This window comes from Polypterus senegalus, chromosome 11, assembly GCF_016835505.1.
Source record: "Polypterus senegalus isolate Bchr_013 chromosome 11, ASM1683550v1, whole genome shotgun sequence".
Taxonomy (NCBI): domain Eukaryota; kingdom Metazoa; phylum Chordata; class Cladistia; order Polypteriformes; family Polypteridae; genus Polypterus; species Polypterus senegalus.
This window is the reverse complement of record NC_053164.1, coordinates 166,914,057-166,938,437: the sequence shown is the minus strand read 5'-3', so window position 1 is coordinate 166,938,437 and position 24,381 is coordinate 166,914,057. Positions and strand designations below refer to the sequence as shown.

Sequence of the window (24,381 nt, the reverse complement as noted above, 5' to 3'; positions counted from 1 at the left end):
ACTATATGTTTGTTTGGTTATTTTTATATATTTTAAGCCCTTATAAACTCTCCCACACTCTTATAAACATTTCCCGCACAGTTATACAGCATAAACCCTTTGTATTCTCTTATATATTAGGTAAGATTAATTGAAATTATGTATGTAAACACAGTTTATATACAGTAAAATCTAAATATTATTTTAAAAATATCGAGTGTCTCTGATATCACATATGTTACAGCCATTACGATAGACAGGCCACCAGCAATAAATACGTATAATGCAAGAAAAATAGTATACAGTAAATGTGTGTACAGTGACACTAAACGTCATGTACATGTACTAAGTACTGTACGTAGAAAATTAATTATGGTTACTCACCAACAATGACATGAAGACTTGTCCGATAATGATGAGTTTAGTTTTACTGCACAACAAAGGAGAGCGTTACAGCTCTTCTAAAGGAGCCTCTTCAGGCGACTGTGTAGCACCACCGTTGTTCTTCTTCTGGCAGTCTTCAATCCAGATCCCTAAAGCAGATTCCATCTGGACTACTGCCTTATTACGTCCACTTACAACTCATTTTGCGCCCTGGTTAAAAGGAGACTGCGTCCGTAGATCTTATATTCTTTTCCTCCTTTTTAAATAAAAAGAATCATAGCCTCATTGATGTCGTAATGGCGTCCTACAGTGATGTAGCTTTTCTCTTCCTTCAACATATCCAAAACTTTTACCTTTTCGGCAATCGTTAGTATCTTCTGTTGGCGCTTGGGCACGGCCCCTAAAGCAGTAGCAGGAGCAGATCGTTTTGGAACCATAACGAAGGGCTTGACTACACACAAAGATAAACACAAAAGAGCATAAAAGTTAACTCTTTACAGAGCGAAACACGTTGATGCTGATTGAGCAAGATGAGACCTCCTGGTTAACGCTGCGGAATTGAATTCGGCGCTTTGTCGCTGAGCCAATCAGCACACAGGAACTTAACTGTGTGCTCTGATTCGATAGCTTCTTAGCCATCCGCCAATTGCGTCCCTTGTATGAAATCATCTGGGCAAACCAACTGAGGAAGCATGTACCAGAAGTAAAAAGACCCATTGTCCGCTGAAACCTGTGAAGCAGCGAAAAATCCGTGTTTATATATTTAGATATGCTTACATATAAAATCCGTGATAGAGTGAAGCCGCAAAAGTCGAAGCGCGATATAGCAAAGGACTACTGCATTACTAAAAATGACGGGCTTAAGCGTCAAAGCAGATTCTCTGAGGAAAACATCTGCTTTGACCCATTGAGGATATATAGGGTGGTCCAGATCTAATTATGCAATTACATAGAAAATCACCCGAAAAATCCCGGTCCATCGAGAAGTGTGTGAACTGATGACATGAAGAATTGTCTTTGCGCCGAACTGGAATCGTCCCCGCATAAATCAAAGTCATCCAGACAATCTGGATCTGCATAATTAGATCTGGACCACCCAGTATGCTAATGAATGAAAACCATGTCCCAGAAATTCAGCACAGTGCATTAAATGAGAATTAAGCTTGGACCTCAATCCAGCAATTTGCATCCTAAAGCTGTGATCAACAATAGCAAGGTGCTTTTGTTTTAGGTTTTGTAATTTTAACTCCAACTCAGTAATTTCTTTATTATTTAAGTGAGCCAGAATCTCTGACAAAACCCTTTGTAGTTTACCACACAAAGTGTAGTCCACATTGCTAGAGGTAAATGACAAATTATGAGCTGGGCACAATGGATTTTATTAGTAGTGTTTATGTACCACGTAGATGCAAGTTGTAAGATGCAACACCTGTGATCTGAACATAGTGACAAATGATACCAGCATCATTTATGTCAAAAGCAAGTTCAAGTAAGAATCACATTGATTTGTTTTTGTACTCTATGAAGATTAGACGAGAACAAACACCCTCTAGTAGATTTAATGAGGTGAAGTAGGAGAGTTTATTATATTGATCCATAATAACTTAAGCATCCATGCTAAGACATGTAATTCCAGAATTTTTTTCTGTTAAATGTGTGTTAAATAACTCATTTCATTGTTATAGACTACTGGTGAAAAGTTTTAGAACACCTCAGTTTTTTCCGTTTTTCTTCAAATTGGTTGAAATGCAATGTATGATCTAAAATGGTGTAAGGTAAACAGTAAAATGCCAAAGGTTTAAATTTAAACTTTAGATTAGGAAATTTCAGAATACTACAAATGGGTCTTCTTTAGGGAACAAGTTATAGGTTACCACCTTCAGATGTTCTGCAGCAATTAAATTCACTTAAGCCTTGGAAGTTGAAGCAAACAATTAACAAAGGTGACCCAACTTCTGTTAATTACTTAAAAACTCTCTGTCTGCTTTAAAGCAGGGTTGGAACAGACTGTTTTATTACACCCTCTGAGGTACTACTTGGACAGTATTACACTTCAGAAATTTGTAAATTCCAGTGATAATAGCAAGAAAGCGGCAATTGACAAATGAAATGAAACAGAGCCTTATTACCCTTAGAAGCGTAGTCCTTTCATTTAGAGAAATTGCATAAGAAAGTGTCAGTGAGTACAGTGTCCTACATGATCCAAAGGAATTGAAATCTGGAAGAAATTCTGATAAAAGAGACGCAAATTCACAACCCTGTCAGAAGACAAGTTTTTGAGGGTCTCCAGCTTGCATGATAGGCACCTCACAGCGCAAACAGCTTCAAGTACAGCTTAACAGTGGTTGGAAAAAAGCACATCTCGGTTTCTGTTGTAAAGATGAGACTTTGTGCTACATGTTTGACAGGGTGAGTGGCAGTTAGAAAACTATTCATTAAAGGACAAAATAGGGCCTTGAAAGTAGGCTGTGGACTACTGCAGACTGGAAGAAAGTCTTATGGTTCAATGAATCAAAATTTGACATCTTCAGTTAATCACATAGGGTGCTTGTACATTGTCGAGTTGGTCAAAGGATGGTTCCCTCAGTGTGTGACACCAGCTCTCAAGCATAGAGAAGGAAATGTGATGGACTGGGGTTCTTTGGCTGTAGGTAGAGTTGGTGACTTGCAGAAAATTACTGGTATTCTGAATCAAAAGGGTTACCACAATTTGGCTGTTATATGAGCAAAAGGTGGCTACTTTGATGAATTAAAAATTTGAATAAAATTCTGTACACTTAATGATTCCTTGATTAATTTTTATTTGTCATTGTTTATTTGTTCAATGCGTTGATTTCATAAGACATTAGACTGCCTGCAGCTGAGGTGTTCTAAAACATTTGACCAGTACTGCATATAGAAATACTGATATACATTTCTATGTGCAAATTTACTTGCCAGTTTAAGTTATATTTTGTTGTAATTGTTTTTTTTTTATTTTTTATTTCTAGCCATTGAGTTAATTTTATTTTCATTAGATTTTTGAATTGGTATAATTTTAGTACCATTAATTTTCATTACTATTTTATTTATGTTCATGTCGTCATTTTGGTTCCGGTCACATGACCATGATCGCTGCCTCTGATAACATCAAGAGTGGGTGATGGTATAGAGTAAATATGGCGACAGTTACACATTTATCCCTCTGTGTATAAAACCTTGTGTAAGATGGAAGATTCTCTTTTTTTAGCTTAGTTTCTTGAATTTGGCTTCATTAAAAGACTATTCTCTCAGTTTAGAAACTTGTCATTCTTTTCTAGTGCCTTTCTAGTTATAACCCTGCTTTCTCCTGACAACTGTTTTGTTTAAACTTTTTTGATTATCTTTTTCACAATAATATTTGAGTCTTATGTGCGCCCATGACAAATTTCTCTATTAAGTACTAATGAATGTTTTTTCTTTATTTAAATGCTTTAATATTTGTGTTGCTTGTGATCTCATCCTATATTATAATACAGATAAATACAATTTAGTCTGAAGTAGTAAGTATTTGTTTCACAGCTTTGAATAAGTATGCTTTACAAAATAAACTTTACCTAAAACATTGTTTTATTACATTAGAATCTTCTTTTCACCTGGTTGGTGCTCACAAGCTCAAGAGTGAGTGACTTTAAGTCTTGACTATTTCACAGCCTTGCTTCAACATCCCTCAGTTGACAGGGTTATGGTCCCTCTTAACCTGCAACATTCAATGTGCAGCTCAGGTTAGAGTTTTCTTCAGAAATTAAATGCCAGACATCTGAGATGATTTCCTTTTATATGGAATGGTAGAAGTCAGCTAACTAGAATTAAAAGTCCAAGGTCTTGTAATGACGTTAATGGGTGAGGAAATATCCACTGTAGTCCTTTTGACTTCTGTACAGTGGCTGTTTCTGGTATTCTCTTCGTAAAAGATATCTGGAGTTCCTTGTGCTCCTGGGCACTTCCCAACCAGGAGGGTGGTGCAAAATGTGATATTGCACATTCACTATAGTGTATCATAATATAAAACAATGGCACTGTACTTGTAAAATAATTATTTCCAATTCCAGCAAATATCCTTTCAGCATTTTTCATAGATGGGTGGGAAAAAAATCTAATTTAAGGTGGACCCTGAGGGGATCCGATATTTAGACCACACTGTTTTCTGCTGTGCACATGTTGTTCCCATGTTCATTGACTCTGTACTGTTAATGCATAGTCTAGGAAGCAAGATTGTATGCACTTTAGAGACCTGGATTGTAACTGCATTCTGGGCATGGTCTCATTAGCTTTTGTGTAAACTTGAAAGTCTTTCACCTGTTTCCCCAGGTATACTTCTATTCTAAGGTTGGAAAACCCCAGAAGGCCCAATAGCTATAAAGTTAAAGAGAGATATTAGAAGTTAATTACTAATGAAAAAATAAATAAAAATGTGTTTAAGAAGAGAAAACAGTGATATGAAGTGGTTTGAAAACAATAATATGAAGGTGAAAACTTAATTGTTTTTAGGCATATGTTTCAGTGAGCTGCTCAGTGGACTAGTTTGCTATTCAGAATTAGTTTCTGGCATTTTCACAGATTTACATTTCCAATATTTACAATATAAAGAGATTCAGCACAAGTGTGTAAGGCAATAAAGGCCCCCCAAAAATGTATATCAATAGTCAGATAATTTTTGATCTTTTTTTTTGTGCAGATACTTTTTTAAGATGAAGCAATATGGTGACGAAATTCCTGTCATTCACCCCATGCTGACAAGAATGTTATGCTGCAGCAACCAACACTATTTTTGAATATGGAAAAGATAGGGGATATTTAAGATGCATCACACTTATGAAACTTTTATTCAATTTTCTGTGTAAATCAGAGTTTCAGTGAGGCAGAGAATATCCAAGGCAAGAACAAGCACTGAATAGACTCCAAATATACTATTGTAGATTTTCTGTATTTTATGGTTCAGCAGGCAGTTCTACTAAAGGTTATGCTTCAACTGTCAAACAAAAACACTCATAAGTTCTGTCTTTAGGACTCATTCTTGGTTAAAAATCATATTTGGTCCATAAACTTGGAATAGATTTTCATTTTGAGTTAAATTTTTGTTCTATACTATCTTGCATGTTTTATTGACTCTTTATTCTGCCAGTGCTGGTGTGTGTAGGTTGATACTGTGCCTGGGTTGGTTCCTGCTTCACACTGATTCTGCCAATATAATTCTCCTTCCTTTCCAACCTTGTATCTGACTAAGTGGGTTCAGAAAAATCATATATGAACTGTATTTTACATACAATAATGCAAAATATACTCATTAAAAATAGTTCCTAGATGTGTTCCAATACAGAGTTGAAGGGGAGCTAAGTGTATCTACACAGCATCAACCACAAGGCAAAACCAGCCCTGGACAGAGTACATCACAGGAAACATTCACTCATAGTTGGTCAGTTTAGAGCACTTATAAATTTATCCTGGAAATCCCTTTAGATACCAATAAACCATTTAGGGCTGTCACAGCAAACAGGGATTGCACAAATACAAAATACATGAACAGGGTCACCCAGAAAGCCCCTGCCATGGATATAGCAAGCAGGAGACATAAGACCATATAGACAGATAGAAGTTTGTCTCCTAAGGGAAATCTGACTTTTTCCATAAGCATATTAAATAAATACATATATACATAATTCATCCATCCATCCACCCATCCATTTTCCAACCCGCTGAATCCAAACACAGGGTCATTGGGGTCTGCTGGAGCCAATCCCAGCCAACACAGGGCACAAGGCAGGAACCAATCCCGGGCAGGGTGCCAACCCACCGCAGACATACATTCATATATAAATAAATAGATCAATACACATAAATACATGCACACTGTGGTTTGAACACGCACCACATTGACTAAAAAATAAAAAAAACATGACTCGGCAGTCATAGTCACATTGAGGCATTATGCAGACATGTTGCTGTTGATATAAAGGAGCCCCAGTAGTGTTTCTTCACACACTTCTTTTGAATAATTTGTTGGCTGAAAGTACTCTGTGTTAGTGTGTCAAAGGGAGAATGGGCAGCATTGTTCTTAATGGTTGTAAGTTTTATTTTAATTCTTCTTTTGCTGCTACCTCCAGGGGGTCCAGAGTGTGACCCATAACTGACCCTGAGATTATACCTTAACAGGGATGTCTCAATGGTATTGAAAAGACTGGGAAAATCAAAAAACACAATTCTTCCAGTGTTTTCAGCTTTACCCAGGTTAGAATAGGGCTATTGGAGCAGACAGATATTGCATCCTCTACTCCAATCTACTGAAAATCATTTGATCTACCACAATCTGTATTTTAGCTTTGTAAGCTTCCTTTCCTTCTCCCAGATGTTTCTTAAGTTCTTCAGAACCTCTTTGTTGCTGGATTTAACTGCTTTCTTTTTGTCATTCATTTTTCTCATCTAAGATTATATACAGTGCTCTTGTTGGTTATAATGTTCAAATATACAGTAAGTAATTCATGACAAGATTTATCAGGGCCTTGGCTGGGACTAGTTTTACATGTTACCTTTCAGTGTTAATGCCTTCCAAAGAGACTGGCACACAGAATTGAGGTACTCTTAGTATTTGTGAAACACAAACAAAAATTAAATCATTTTGATGCTACATTTGATGCTGTGTTTATGTATGTTCCCTACCCACAAAAGCCCATTTAAAATTCTTGATCTTAACACCTTTGCTTAAAACTAGCAGCTTTCACCAAACTGTTTTACCTTTAATCTAGTCTCTTGAATGAGCCCACCCCACTCTAATTATTCTGTTACAACAGTTTAAGCCATTACTGTTTTTAAATCATGCCTGTAGCTTTATACTTTCCCTTGTTTTGGAATTTTTTTTTTTTATTACACATCTTTGAACATATATTTCAAAGCATCACCTCTGAAACATGCCTGAGCATCTCAGGTTGGGTATACTGTGTGTATTTGTAATGTTTACCAATATTTTGACATGAACTGTTTATTCTTGTTTTTATAACTTATGATATATTGTGTTATGGTCAGTTCAGAAAATAAAAATGACCAAAATTATCTCAAAGCTAAACCCAATAGAATGCCTTTAAATGTAATGATGTTTAAATGATTATTTGACAAGATTGATTAAGTTACTATCATATTCAGGTAATAAATGCCTGGTTCTTCTTTTTTTATTTATTTTTTTTTTTAGTACAGTATTATAAACCACAAAATCCTCACCTTTTATATTACCTCATTCATGCATTGTTCAGTAGTAATTCATAATTGGTAACTACTTACTTTTACTTTTAGGTCTTGGTGCCTCTTGTGTTGCTCCAAGAACTGCTTAAAGAGTTAACAAGACAAGGAGAGCAGCCTCTTAATGTTTTGCTTCAGTATGGGGTTCAGTATGTGGAGGATTCGGCAGCTGATTTCATTATACAACAAGGTGGATGGGTAAGTCTCTGAGTCAATATTTTAGAACTGTCTAACATTCATACTGCATATTTTGAGAGTCAACCTTTATTCTACAATTTCACACCGTATTAAATCTGCACTATAATCAAATTCTCCACATGCAATTTTATTGTCCTTTAGTACACTCTGTTATCAGCAACAAAGGAACTATTACTTTTTATATACATTTTATTATGTACAGCATTTTCTATGGTGATGCAATGTCATGTTCACTCCTGATCTTTTTCCCTTTTTACAGAAGTGGCATATGTTTAACCCAATGAATTAAAATTCTGTTATTCAGAATACATTTATCCTTCTTCATTCAACCTATTTTGGCCATTTCCTTCAACACAATTATTGCATACTTCTTTAAAATTGCAGCAAAATAAATACTAGAACCTCTATATCAGAATATCTGTATTTGGTAAAATACAGTGAAATATGTACCAAATTTTCCAATTATATATGAACTTTATTTGCCAGATGTGTTTGATTTAGCCTTCAAACACCTGAAGTGAAATACTTGCATAATATACGCATACTCTCAGAACATTATATTAGATAGTGGTACTACTGGGTAGGATACTTTTGTGCCTCCAGGACATTCTGACTTCTTCAAAACATGGATTCAGCAAGGTGCTGGAAATATTCCTTAGGGACATCGCTCAACACTGACTTGTTTACATAATATAATTTTTGAAGGTTTTTCTACCACACATTCATATTGCAAATCTCCTGTTTCACATTCCAAATGTGCTACACAGGGTTTAGATCTGCAGATAGTGTAGATCCTTGGAGTAAGCTGAACACACTGCTGTATTTGCAGAGCCAGCTTGAGGCAATGTGCTTTTTGACAAGATGCAATACCTTATTAAAGCTATCCAAGAAAACAACCCCACCTGCAGGAACCAAGATTCATCAGATCATGTGACATTTTTTCAGTCTTCAGTTGTCCAGTTTCCCACATGTAGATTCATTTATCCTATCTTAGCTGTCTGGAGTGGAACCCAGTGTGGTATTCTGCTGCTCTAGACCATTGGCTTCAAGATCTGAAGTGTTTGATGTCAGAGGTGCTCTGTTTTACAGCATTATTATGCATTTTTTGAGTATTTGTGGCCTTTCTTTTAGCATGAATGAATCTGGTCATTCACCTCTGACTTCTCTTATTAAGAAGGTGTTTTCAAACATGTAATTGCCACTAAGATCAGTATATTTGTTTATTAAATATCCTGTGCTTATTTTGTTCAATACATTAAATTGGCTACATCATATTACAGAAATGGTGAGACAATGCAGATACCACAGTGACAGGTATTCAAACCCAGTACCCTGGAGACGTGATACGGAAGTGCTAACCAGTGTACCACCATGTTGCTGGGCAAAATATATCTAAAAGTGAAAAAACACACTTTATATGCAAAGAATATATTTTAAATATGAAACACATTCATCACAGTCATTGGGTGCCCCTCACAAAGAATCGGTGAGAATTGTGGTTAATTCTGGTCTTACTATGGAGGCTGCTGAGATGAAATCCGTCTTCATAGCTAAAAAAAATTGTTTTTCTTATTGTGTGTATTAGAAGTGTTTGTTATTGTGTGTAGTATATAGACATATTGCATGTAGGGGTATGAGTTCAACATTAATTTCACTAAAATAAAAGTAATATAATTAAGTGCAAAAAGGCTGAATCAGCATAAGCTACCCTAATTCAATATGTTCATAAGAAATGTAATGATTTACGTCATGAGATTGAAGTCCATTATAAACAAAAATAGTTGCATCAAATACTTCAAATTTTAAAATGTGCGCTGCTGTTTAAATGTTTAAAAAGTCTAAATATTCTAAATTGTAATTGAAATTTGTCATTTTTCACCCTCTGACAGAGGTCCATAGAGGGCTAAGGTAGTAGAATCCTATATTAGATATTCATTCGTTTTTTAAATTTCTGCGCCTACAAAATCCACCCATCCATTTTCCAACCTGCTATATCCTAACTACACGGTCATGTGACACACACAATTAGGGCTGCAAACCTTCCTCATTTTCCTGGACATGTCCTCATTTTTTACATGCCATGGACTGTCTGGGGTGAATTTATAAGATTTTGAAAATATCCATAATTTTGCCTCCTAAAATTAGAAAATCTCCTTATCCTTATCATTGGTAAAATTTGAAAGCTGTACACCAATCAGCTTTAGCAGAAGTAGTATGCACAATTTTTTCCCAGAATCTTCACTTCTTTTCTGGTAGTAAACCGCAGATATTGACATGAATAGAAACAATAGAAACTCCTTTCGAGTTCTTGGCTTTTGTCTGTTCAACTTGGCTTTTTCACTTAATCTTTTGAATTCAGCTTTATCTTCTTGGTGAGTAGACAGTTCATTATAAATGTTGTTCCTTTCCTTAATTATTTGTAATCCTAGTTTATGTAACTAAGTGAATTTATTCAAAATTGAAATTACAATTTCACGTTTTGTATGTGAGATCTTCTTTTTGATTCTTCATTCAGCAGCGTGGTTAAACAAGAAATTTCATACCTCCAGGTACAGTCCATTTTATTTAAGTGCAAGTAAGTAGTGCTTTGTAATATTTTGATGGAAAATATTGTTATTATTACCACGCCCCCACGTGATCCAGGGTGGGCGTAGACCCACAACCGGTCCCTCATGGCATCCCGGCTGGGTCGTTGCCCCTGGCATCCCTGACAATAGATTTATAATTGTAAATGAATGAGTCAACTATTAATTTTTCAGTTAATTAAAAAAAAATCACCTTTATTCTGTCACATGAATGCAATATCTTTTTTAGTTATCAGTTGATCAAGTAATAAGTCACTTCTTCAAGTAATTTAATAATATTTTCATAATCCTTTCATTTATATAAATTCAGGAATACCCATTATGCCGAAAAGAAAGTGCAAGTTCACGGACTACTTGAACAACAGATATCCTTGTTTTATCAGATTTATCAGATTATATCAAATTTACTGAGAAAAATAGCTTCAGTGGAAAAATATAAAAGAATGTAGATAAATTCAAATAAACTAAATTGAAAAGAGTAAAATTATTTTTATTTTACTGTAAGTGAATTTACTATGTGTATAATTTTTAACAGGTTTACGACAGTTAAGCTATCCAAATAAGAATGGAAGGAATAAAGTTTGTTAATTTAAGAGGCTTCACATATTCAAAATATTTAATGGGTTATTAGTTTGCCAGTGACTGTGATTGTAGCCATCATATCATAATTATAATGATAAACTGTTACTAAAGGTTTATATCATTTTAAAAAACCATAAGATGGAATGAAGGCATATCATGGTATCATAGGGAATGGCGTCCTCAAAAGTCCTCATTTTTTGACCCAAATGTCCTCATTTCCAGAGAAAGAGTGTTGACAGCCCTACATACAATCAAGTTGAACTTATACAACAAATTACTTCATAAAATAGGAAAACAAAAATGTAAAGGAAAAAATATATATCAGAAAATTAAAAATGGAAAGCAACAAAACAGAATTCAACCCTAACACAAGAGAAAGAGAGGAGAGCTGTCAGCATTGGCAAATATAGTTAGAAAAAAAACCAAGAGAATAGGCAATTAAAAACAATTTGTCTTTCTCCACTTTAAGCCCATCTGGGAGTACACCAAACTCGGCTGTTAATGGGTTAGGAATGATTGTGACTCCAAGGCAGCCTGAAAGCATTCAAAGATTTTTGTTCAAAGTGATGTTAATTTGGTACACTCCCAAAACATGTGACCCCATAAAGCTGGAGCTTGAAAGCAATGCTTGCAATTTGTATTTTGCTCTGGTTACATTTTGGATAATTTAACACAAGATAAATGTGATTAATGAAAGATTTTAAGTTGAAATATTGACTTCTTTGCATATATAGAGCTAGAGTGTATTCTATACAAGGTGGCCTTTCATTCATTTTCTGAGATATTAATTGAAAGATCATCCCCCCACCCCCCTGTATTCTAGGATCTTTGAAAGGAAGAGACTTTGAGATGCTTTTTTATATTGTTAAGTCTTCAAGAATGATCCGTATTTATTTCTGGTACAGAAATAGGTGGGAGGTGTGAAAAATTGGGTAGCTTTCTTTTAACAACCTTTCTGATTTGAAAGTAAAAGGAAAATTGTGTTCTTGGAAAGTTAAATTTAATGTGTAATTGTTCGTAAGGTGCAAAAAAATACTGTATCTATATACAGTTCTCGAAGTGTTTTAATCCCAGATTTTATGAGTGCTCATATTGAGAATTGATGCAAATACATTTTGGATAAAATCCATATCCATATTAGGTGCATAAATATTTATCAAAATTACTTTAGATTTGAATAAATTACCCATCAACATGACATAGTGCCCTTTAGGATCAGATAGTTTATGTGATACCACAAATGAGATTCTGATTCTGATCATCAAACACATTTAACCATTAGTCAAATATAACACAAGTAAACACAAAATGCAGTTTTTAAATGATGGTTTTTATTATTTAGGGAGAAAAAAAAATCCAAACCTACATGGCCGTGTGTGAAAAAGTAATTGCCCCCTTGTTAAAAAATAACCTAACTGTGGTGTATCACACCTGAGTTAAATTTCCGTAGCCACCCCCAGGCCTGATTACTGCCACACCTGTTTCAATCAAGAAATCACTTAAATAGGAGCTGCCTGACACAGAGAAGTAGACCAAAAGCACCTCAAAAGCTAGACATCATGCCAAGATCCAAAGAAATTCAGGAACAAATGAGAACAGAAGTATTTGAGATCTATCAGTCTGGTAAAGGTTATAAAGCCATTTCTAAAGCTTTGGGACTTCAGCGAACCACAGTGAGAGCCATTATCCACAAATGGAAAAAACATGGAACAGTGGTGAACCTTCCCAGGAGTGGCCGGCTGACCAAAATTATCCCAAGAGCGCAGAGACGACTCATCTGAGAGGTCACAAAAGACCCCAGGACAACGTCTAAAGAACTGCAGGCCTCACTTGCCTCAATTAAGGTCAGCGTTCACGATTCCACCATAAGAAAGAGACTGGGCAAAAATGGCCTGCATGGCAGATTTCCAAGACGCAAACCACTGTTAAGCAAAAAGAACATTAAGGCTCGTCTCAATTTTGCTAAGAAACATCTCAATGATTGCCAAGAATTTTGGGAAAATACCTTGTGGACTGATGAGTCAAAAGTTGAACTTTTTGGAAGGCAAATGTCCCGTTACACCAGGCATAAAAGGAACACAGCATTTTAGAAAAAGAACATCATACCAACAGTAAAATACGGTGGTGGTAGTGTGATGGTCTGGGGTTGTTTTGCTGCTTCAGGACCTGGAAGGCTTGCTGTGATAGATGGAACCATGAATTCTACTGTTTACCAAAAAATCCTGAAGGTGAATGTCCAGCCATCTGTTCGTCAACTAAACCTGAAGCGATCTTGGGTGCTGCAACTGGACAATGACTCAAAACACACCAGCAAATCCACCTCTGAATGGCTGAAGAAAAACAAAATGAAGACTTTGGAGTGGCCTAGTCAAAGTCCTGACCTGAATCCAATTGAGATGCTATGGCATGACCTTAAAAAGGCGGTTCATGCTAGAAAACCATCAAATAAAGCTGAATTACAACAATTCTGCAAAGATGAGTGGGAAAAAATTCCTCCAGAGCGCTGTAAAAGATTCATTGCAAGTTATCGCAAATGCTTGATTGCAGTTATTGCTACTAAGGGTGGCCCAACCAGTTATTAGGTTCAGGGGGCAATTACTTTTTCACACAGGGCCATGTAGGTTTGGATTTTTTTCCCTAAATAATAAAACCATCATTTAAAAACTGCATTTTGTGTTTACTTGTGTTATATTTGACTAATGGTTAAATGTGTTTGATGATCAGAAACATTTTGTGTGACAAACATGCAAAAGAATAAGAAATCAGGAAGGGGGCAAATAGTTTTTCACACCACTGTAGGCCTATTAGGAGGGAGAATACATTTTTTTTTCTCTTTAGATCATGATTGAGACCTTTGACATTCCAACTTACAACGTTCACAGCTTCTGAACTTTTGAGGAAATTTTGTAATATTAAGCAAGTGTTGTTTCATAAACTAACTTTAACCTTGATTTCATATTATTGCCAGGTATTATGGCTTATTGTTATGTTTCCACTTACAGTTGTAGGGGTAAAAAGGATAGATAAGAAATAACTTACCCCCCCAACACCACCTTTGCCTCCCCAAGTGTTAATGATTTATTTCTATATGTGTAATTCCTTTTCTGAAATCTGTTGAAATATGTTTTAATACATCCATTTGTAGCATGTTTTCTAAGTTGTATTTATGTCATCAAAGGCTTTCTCATATTTATTCTGTTTTCCAAGGGTTTGTGAAATTGATGAAATTTGTGCATGTTGGTTCATATTTGCAGGCGATTCTGTAGCTAAGCTTAAACTTTAAAGATTGTTATGCAAAGTGCAATAGGATATTGTCATTAGTTTTAAAATTAAATTAAAATGCACATTATTTTTTACATTGTACTCATCTTAAACCTTACCCTATACTGTATATAGAATGCATTTTTATATTTTTAGAAATACTTTCTGTTTTTTATATGTTCAATCTAAATTGTGTAAGGTTATTAATGGCTGAACTGGTTGTTAAGGCTTATGTATTTCAGTGGAAAGAACATATTATTTTGCTCTCTCAAATGGCTTTTCATTGTATGCTTCAGCTGACAAGTGGTATGTCAAGCTCTTGTGTAGGTGATTTTGAAATTCATACTAATTTAGGCAAGCGGGGCAGAAAGCCATGGTAGTTAAAATAGCAGCCCATTATTAGGTAATTATTACTGCCTGAGTGTTCCTGTTGTTTGCACTCTGCTTATGATTTATCTCTGAAGACAGGTTCATCAGTCAATTTTAAATCTATTAAGTAGGGATGACAGTTTGTAAAATATGCTTTTGGGGCTTGACATGACAATGTCTGTGTATGTACTGCAAAGCTGGCTACTTGTTGTTACTTGTGCATAGAAAATAACTACATTTTCCAAGATGATGCTGAAATATTCACACTAATTTGTAATTGATTTGTGTGGAAATGATAAATATTGAGTATTTATTAGGAAGAGAAAATATTTAAATAAAAAGGTAGGCCAGTGTATAAGTTTAAATTCTAAACATGTCTCAATATTCTCAGTTAAAATATTGCGCCAAAAGCTGATCAGACTTTTTCCTAATGATTGTTGGTTGATAAAGCTTATTTACTTTTTTTTACGAAATCATGACTAAGTAGAATTCCTTTTGTGATTTGTCAACTTTTTACTGTACAAGTTGTCTGCACTTCTTTCTGTATCTGTCATTGGGAGAGGCGTGTAGAGGTCAAATGTATTTAAATATTTTAAACCATAAAATCCTGTGCAACAAGCTCACTGTACAGGTGCAGCTCTCTAATTTGGAATAGACACTGTCAGATGTCTTACAGTATTAGCGCTTTTCGCAATTTCCTCTGAAGGTTGGATTAAGTTTTCAATTACCCCTTCTTTCCATTTTTACTCACCTTTAAGCTAACAATGATTCAGTATGGTTGAGCTTTTACTTTTAGGAAATATTCATTTATTTTACAGATTTTACAGGTAAAATATTCTAATGTTCTAATTCTAATATTCTAATGTTTCTAAAATATTAATTTATATTGTGAGATTTTATTTTATGAATTCCATATTACAATTTTTAGTTTTTCTTGACTTTTTTCCTGCTTTTTTAATTTTTCTTTAGCTTTTGTTTATGAAATAATCATTAAATTAAAATGTACTTTGGTTTAGTCCTACAATCCATGCCCTTATTTTGAAGCATTGAACAGGAAGATTAAATATTTAGTCCTCCTAGTCCATATGATGCGTGAACATCAATACTTTGTATTCTAATTATGTGATTATGGTGGTGTGACATGCTGTTAAAGCTGCTCATTTGAGTAAAATAAAATATGTAAGCGTGTATGCATATGAATTGTGAACACTGTAAGGAATCCCAAACCCTAGACATAATTGCTCTGGACACTGTCCCAGGTTTAGAAGAGTATTTATTTTAAATAAAATGGCTTGCAGAGGCTCTCATTTCCAGAGATGCCTTTTTTAATACACCTCTCTATCTTTTCTCCACTCCTTCCCATATCAGCTTTGTCTTCCACCTCTCCCAGCTCTGACTGGGTGAGGTGAAATGGCTTTTTTTTTATGCCATGTTTATTTTGCATTAGAATTCTGCATTAGGGGATATTCCCTGTTTTTTTATATATACAGTCATATGAAAAAGTCTGGGAACCCCTCTCAGCCTGTATAATAATTGACTCTACTTTCATTTCCTAGGAACATCTGAGTACTGAGGTGTTTTCCAAATAAAGATTTTTAGTGAAGCAGTATTTAGTTGTATGAAATTAAATCAAATGTGAACGACTGACTGTGCAAAAATTTGGGTCCCCTTGTAATTTTGCTGTTTTAAATGCATGCAACTGCTCAATACTGATTACTTGCAACACCAAATTGGTTGGATTAGCTCATTAAGCCTTGAACTTCATAGACAGGTGTGTTCAATCATGAGAAAAGGTATTTAAGGTGGTCAATTGCAAGTTGTGCTTCACTTTGACTCTCCTCTGAACATTGACAGCATGGGATCCTCAAAGCAACTCTCAAAAGAACTGAAAACAAAGATTGTTCAGTATCATGGTTTGGGGAAGGCTACAAAAAGCTATCTCTGAGGTTTAAACTGTCAGTTTCAACTGTAAGGAATATAATCAGAAAATGGAAGGCCACAGGCACAGTTACTGTTAAACCCAGGTCTGGCAGACCAAGAAAAATACAGGAGCAGCATATGTGCAGGATTGTGAGAATGGTTACAGACAACCCACAAATCACCTCCAAAGACCTCCAAGAACATCTTGCTGCAGATGGTGCTGTACATGGTTCTACAATTCAGCCCAATTTGCACAAAGAACATCTGTATAACAGGGTGATGAGAAAGAAGCCCTTTCTGCACTCACGCCACAAAGTAAGTCGCCTGTTGTATGCAGATGCTCATTTAAACAATCCAGTTTCATTTTGGAACAAAATGCTTTGAGCTGATGAGACAAAAAATGAATTATTTCGTCATAACTAGGGAATCCATTCCCGGACGGATTTATCCATTCCCGGGAATTTGGGAGTCCTTCATGTCCTTCCCGGGATGACAAAGTGCACAGGCATCTCGGTTTTAGAACGACCGACACTTATTTTTAATAAAACTACTGCCATATGTTGACACCAATAAAAGACTAACCTTATCTACAAGCCAGTTCATGCTGTCATATAAGTACATGTTTGTAGCGGGGCTACATAGTAGTAATAGTGCTGTTTGTGTTCGTACCACGTGCGTCTTGTTTCCATCGTCCCGTTTACTGTTTGTGTGTATCAGTGAATGCGGGGACGGATGATGGAAGGAGATCGCAGGCCCAAACCTGGAAAACACCGGTTTTCAATTAATCAATTACATTCGTCACAGGACTATAAAAACAATCAAGAGGGAACGAAAAAGACAAGGAAAAAGGAGGAGAGAGAGAAGGAGACATTCATTTTACGACCACGAACCACTTGTACCTGTTGTATTCCACATCGCGCATTTCCATCCAGTTTGTCTTTCATTCCGCCGGACTCACTCCAACACCCTCATCATGAGAGACCCCAGGGTCGGATCATTTTCCACCATCGCCAAGGATACAGGGTGAGGCTGTTCCATTTTGTTCTGGGAATTACAAACACTCAATATATCGGTTAACCAGTCATCTGCATTCAGGACAATTGTTACTCGGACTCAAGTTAACGACCGTTCATTTCCGTGCTTCATTCATTCTTTTTTTGATATTTGTGTTGTTTGTTATATGTTACAAGGGCAAGGGAGGGGTTGTTTTATTCATATAGGGATTTGTCACGGTGTTGCTTTGGTGGAGGGATATTTATAATTTGTTTAGCTTTTCTGTTTCATTTAATACAATTTATCAGTTTAAGTTTATATATCTGCTTTTCTTTTGTGCTTATTTACACCGTCGATTGTGGGGGAAAGGTTTAATTTGTTAAAGGTACGGCTTGATTAGATTTAACCTCAGCAATTAATCTAGGCCACAGGTCTTGGAGGTGTAGCTGCAGGCCAGGTAAGGGGTCGGCCGTTACATAAGTGGTGCCTTCTCTGAGGAATCTTAAAAAAAAAAATTGGCGTCTGCCTTTATATATATTAAAAAAAAAAAAAAATCTTCCCCTCAGAATAACATCATGTCTGTAGTGTGTGCCGAGCTAGCTAAACAACACCATTGCTTCGCTGCAGTGTGAGGAAGGAGTAGCCGGGGCTCGCCACGTCACGGTCAGAGCATGTTCAGCGGTGCAGGAGGTGGTAGATTCTTTACAGTCGCTGTACCTTGAAAATCACCATGGACCTGAAGAGGATGGCCAGGAAGATGTTTTGCCTCCGTGGGAAGATCTGGCGCAGCAACTTGCTCATGTAAATGAGAGGGTCTGTGAGGTAGCCGAAAGCGCATTAGAATGCGAAGAAGCCTTACGGACCCGCATCAGCAGCTCCCAGGAGGAGATGAAAGAATATGTTAATGAACAACTTAAACTCCTGGGACAAGAGATTGTGCTGTGCCTCCAGAGGCGGGATCGACGCTGGCGAGAATCTCTTCAGGAGGAAGTCAGGAAGAATCTGCAGACGTACCGTCAGTCACCTATCCACTCGACACCTCGGGGGTCGCAAGGTGCTATATACGTTACCCGTCCTCCCACCCCTGGCCTTCCCCAAGCTGGAGGCTCAATATTCTACAGATAATGTTCTCAACTTTGTGGAAGAAGGGGAGGCGTATTTGGCTGTCACGCCTTTGACAGTTGAAGAACTTTTGGGAGTGATAGGGGCCTCCCTTTCTGGGCCAGTGCGCAGCTGGTGGCTGACCGCGAAGAAAAACATCATTAACTGGGGATCCTTTCGACAAGCTTTCCTCGCAGCTTTTCTTCCTGAGGATTATGAGACTGAACTTGAAGACAAGCTGCGATCCATGGTGCAACTTCCAACACATTCCATCCGGGACTTTGCCTATGAATATAGGGCTTTGTGTTTAAAGTGGCGGACGGCCATGTCCGAAGAAGAGGTGGTCCGCCGCATCCTTAATGCCTGTAACCCGCGGCTAGCTGGGTGTCTCAGGGGGGTTGTGGGGTCGGTTGAAGATCTGGTTAGGGTTGGCTCACAGGTGGAGCGGGACTGGGGTAACTCCAAGTCGTACAGGAGTAAAATACAGTCCAGTGCAAAAGAAACCCAGTCCTTAAGACCCCAGCGGGTCAAGCCTGGCCGGTCGGAGGCCGATCTCACGATTATGCAGGTCAGTGCGTCCCTCCTGGTCGTCCCAGTGTCGCTGCGGGGGTGGCTGGTGGATGCGGTGGTGGACACCGGAAGCCATCATACCCTCATCAGACATAGTATTTGGAGGAAGATTTGCCGACCATCAGATAAAATGACACCTGCCCCATCTGTCCGATTCTTGTTGGCGGATGGAAGTGAACACAAGGCTTTGGGTAGAGTCCCCCTGAGGTACAGCGTACTGTCCACCGCCTGGGAAATGGAGACCTACGTTCTGGATGACCGGCACCTGTCCGTCCCGTTACTCCTTGGGCTAGATTCTTTAACAGCAATGAAGATGACTATTCATCTCTGTCCCAGGGGGTATACGGTGCCAGGGGAAGGGTATGCGATTTTGTACCTAAACCTAGGGAAGACTTAAGTCTGAAGCCAATCAACTTTTATGCAGCAGTGAGGAGGGGAAATCAAACCTCGGCTGCCCCAGTGGAGGAACAACCCGAAGAGGTCAGGCCAGTCCTGAAGAAGTGGTCGGGGGTATGGACAGAGAAATTAGGAGTCGCACAGGGGGTTACCCACGTGATTCATACGTCCGATGAAGTCCCTGTGAGACACCGGGCGTATCGGGTTTCTCCACTGAAGAAGGATATTATTAAACAACATCTAGACAAAATGCTCGCCTAGGGAATAATTGAACCATCATTCTCCTCTTGAGCGTCCCCTGTAGTCCTAGTAAAGAAAACAGATGACACCTTTCATTTCTGCATGGACTCCAGGGGTGTGAATGCGAAGACAAACCTGGACGCATATCCCATGCCCCTGGTTCATGAAATACTCGAGTCACTGCATGGAGCAGCTGTTTTTAGTACATTGGACCTCCGCAGTGGCTATTGGCAGGTGCTGATGGATGAGGGGAGTAAAAAGAAGATGGCTGTAATCACCCCTGAGGGCTTGTTCCAATTTAAAACCATGCCATTTGGCCTAAAGAACACTGGTGCCACTTTTCAACGGCTGATGGAACAAGTGCTGAGGGGGTTAATCGGAAAAATCTGCTTTGTGTACATTGATGATGTTATTATTTACTCCCCTTCAATTGAACAGTATCTCCAGGACTTGGATACCATCTTTCATCGTCTCCAGCAAGCACACCTCACCCTGAACACAAAAAAGTGTACCTTCATTCAGCCACAAATCCATTTCCTCAGGCATATCGTGTCTGCAGAGGGGGTTGCTGTAGACCCAGAAAAGATTTTGGCCATCCGAGACTACCCCACCCCCACAGACTTAAAATCTTTACAGCGTTTTGGGATTGGTGGGGTGGTACCATAAATACATCCGTCGGTTGGCCGACATAGCGGCTCCCTTAAACCAATTAAGAAAGAAGGATGTCCCGTGGGAATGGACCAAAGAATGCCAGGACGCAGTCGAGCAACTGAAAGAACATCTACAAAAGCCACCCGTCCTGGCCCAGCCTGATCCACGGCTCCCTTTTCAAGTACATACGGACGCCAGCAACCTGGGGCTCGGGTCCGTGCTCATCCAAAAAAAGAACCAGGAAGAGCGCGTCATTGCATATGCTTCGCGAAGTGTACACAGACCATCATGCTCTGACCTGGGTGTTTAATCACCCGAAGACATCTTCCCGACTGACCAGATGGGTGCTGCGCCTCCAGAATTTCACCTTCAAGGTGACGTACCAAAAGGGCTGTAGTAACATCGAGCCTGATGCTCTGTCTAGGGCATCAGAGTCCTCGGGGATGGTGTGCTTGGCAGAAGCGAAGAAGTTATTTCCATCACTACCTAGTACTCTTTATGATCTGGCCCAAGCACAACCTTCCAGCCCTTTTTACCAAAATATTCGGAAGGAGCTGGATAAACAGCGCACTGACCGGGTACACTTTGTGGACCTCCAGGGAGTTCTGTATAGATCTGTTCCATCATCTTTGGGGGGCCTGCAACAACAACTTGTGGTCCCGGAGGCGCTCATCCCAGAGTTTTTAAACTTTTTTCACGACAGAGGTGGTCATCTTGGCCGGACGAAAACCCTCTTAAAGATTCTGGTGGTGACGTGTTGGCCATCGGACCGGACAGATGTTTGCCGCCACGTGAAGAACTGCCACACGTGTCAACATCTGAAGAACCCACCTGGTAAACCATCAGGGATGTTGCAATCGACTATCGCAGTTGGACCAGGAGAGACTTTGGGGGTCGATTTGATGGGGCCATTCCCGATGACCAGCTCACGGAAGACTGTCCTGATGGTGGTAGTGGATTATTTCTCTAAGTGGGTGGAGCTATTTGCACTGTTAGATGCCTGTGCCAGCAAGGTGAGCTCCACCCTGAAGAATGAGATATTCACCCGCTGGGGTCTCGAAGAACATCATCTCGATAGGGTCCCCAGTTCACGAAGTTCAGTCCTTGATGATCTCTATACAGCCTGGGAGTGAAAAATCTTACTACGGCATACCATCTCCAGGCCAACATGACTGAACGAGTGAACCGGACCCTGAAGCACATGATTGCCTCCTATGTGGGTGAACGTCATCAGGACTGGGATAAATGGCTCCCCGAGCTCCGGTTTGCCCTGAACACCACGGTGCACAAGGCCACAGGTGAAACGCCTGCTTTGGTAGCACTAGGCAGACAGCTGAAGGGCCCGTTCGACCGACTCTTACCCGGAGCCCCTAGTTCACAAATCACCCTTCACATCCATCCATCCATTTTCTAACCCGCTGAATCCGAATACAGGGTCACGGGGGTCTGCCGGAGCCAATCCCAGCCAACACAGGGCACAAGGCAGGAGCCAATCCTGGGCAGGGTGCCAACCCACCGCAGACCCTTCACAATAACACTTTAAAATTAGAAGAATTTCGGCGAAGAATCCAATAGAGGTTGTAGGAATCGACATCCAGACATGCCCAGTTATATAATGCCCGGCGGAAGGAAGCGCACTTCAAGCCGGGAGACTTGGTCTGGACTAGAGCCCACCACCTCTCGGATGCCAGCAAGCGGTTCTCCGCCAAGCTTGCGCCTAAATGGTTAGGTCCAGCAGTAATCATGAGACAAACCGGTCCAGTTAATTTCCAAATTCAAAGGGGTATCGGCACTAACTCCAAGATTGACACTATTCATGTGGCCAATATCAAGCCATACTTTGGCCCTCCCTTGTCCAAGGTTGGGGGGGAATGTAGCAGGGCTACACAGTAGTAATAGTGTTGTTTGTGTTCGTACCACGTGCGTCTTGTTTCCATCATCCCGTTTATTAATCAATTACATTCATCACAGGACTATAAAAACAATCAAGAGGGAACGAAAAAGACAAGGAAAAAGGAGGAGAGAGAGAAAGAGACATTCATTTTACGACCACGAACCACCTGTACCTGCTGTATTCCACATCGCGCATTTCCATCCAGTTTGTCTTTTCATTCCGCCGGACTCATTCCAACACCCTCATCACGAGAGACCCTGGGGTCGGATCATTTTCCACCATCGCCGAGGATACACAGTGAGGCTGTTCCATTTTGTTCCGGGAATTACAAACACTCCATATATCGGTTAACCAGTCATCTGCATTCAGGACAATTGTTACTCGGACTCAAGTTCACGACCGTTCATTTCCGTATTTCATTCATTCTTTTTTGATATTTGTGTTGTTTGTTATATGTTACAAGGGCAAGGGAGGGGTTGTTCTATTCATATAGGGATTTGTCACGGTGTTGCTTTGGTGGAGGGATATTTATAATTTGTTTAGCTTTTCTGTTTTATTTAATACAATTTATCAGTTTAAGTTTATAGGTCTGCTTTTCTTTTGTGCTTATTTACACCGTCGATTGTGGGGGAAAGGTTTCATTTGTTAAAGGTACGGCTTGATTAGATTTAACCTCAGAAATTAATTCAGGCCACAGGTCTTGGAGGTGTAGCTGCCGGCCAGGTAAGGGGTCGGCCGTTACATGTTATCTAGTTCAGGGGTGCCCAATGCGTCGATCGCGATCAACCGGTAGATCGCAAAGGTAGTGCAGGTACATTTGTTGCATTCATAAAAAGATTTTTTTAAACGTTAGTCTCTCATATATCCTCCCTATGGCATTTGCCACTTGATTGACATACAGGGCAGCCAGTCTGAGATCTCCTTTCTTCTAAGACACTGGTCATCCCGCACGCACGATCAAATGTGCGAGCTACTGCAAAACTCCGGCTGCGATCTAGTTAGCCTTCCAATTTATACCGACTAAAGAAGGGATTTTAAAAAAAAATTGTTTGGGGAGGGTATGGGCTTTATGTGTAATTAGAAGAGGATTTTTTTCTCTCACAATGTCACAACCGAAGTGCGTTTGTCTGATCTGTCAATCTATCATTGCTATTCCAAAGAAGGAAAATGTGGAAAGGCACTTTCGAACTGTTCATAAAAACTGCGAAACTGACTTCTCTTCGAAAAGGGATCTGAGAAAGAGAAAAGAGAGGGAGCTAAAATCGCAGTTAATCGGACAGCCGTCATTTTTCACTCAGCTGAATTCAAAAGCTCCTTGACTGCATTATTCTGCTCTACTTAAGTCAGCCTTTTCCCACATGAAGATTATTAAATCCAAATACTGTAGTGACCATAAATGTATTGAATTGTTATTGTGCCATAAAGGTTATTCAGTTATGTAAGTATATATATATATATATATATATATATATATATATATATATATATATATATATATATATATATACACTTTTAATGTAGGTAGATCATTTGACCTGGTTATTTTAAAAGTAGCTCGCAAGCCGAAAACTGTGGGCACCCCGATCTAGTTAGTTGTGGTAATAGGAGTGTAGAAAGCATAACTTGTCCAGCGTGCAGTCGTCCAGGCGAAAGAGTACTTTGTGCAGAGTACGCCAGCTGCTGAGAAAGCATGAAAAATGTCCGGGAATCCCGGGCTCTCGTTTGGATTACCTAGTCATAACAAAAAGCGCTTTGCATGGTGGAAGAAGAACACTGCATTCCAAGAAAAACACCTGCTACCTACTGTCAAATTCGTTGAAGGTTCTATCATGCTGTGGGACTGTGTGGCTAGTTCAGGAACTGGGGCCCTTGTTAAAGTCAAGGGTCGGATGAATTCAACCCAATATCAACAAATTCTTCAGGATAATGCTCAAGCATCAGTCACAAAGTTGAAGTTACGCAGGGGTTGGATATTCCAACAAGACAATGACCCAAAACACAGTTCGGAAT

General features: G+C 38.8%; 1 protein-coding gene across 2 annotated transcripts in view; it reads left to right on the top strand.

Annotated features, from left to right (window-relative positions):
• The window catches only part of bcl2l13 (BCL2 like 13), a 91,540-nt gene that overhangs the window by 47,622 nt on the left and 19,537 nt on the right, over positions 1-24,381 (top strand). For both annotated transcript variants that reach the window (XM_039770069.1, XM_039770068.1), the window contains exon 6: positions 7,666-7,809. In XM_039770069.1, coding sequence (XP_039626003.1) covers positions 7,666-7,809 — 144 coding nt within the window. The remainder of the gene's footprint in view (positions 1-7,665; positions 7,810-24,381) is intronic.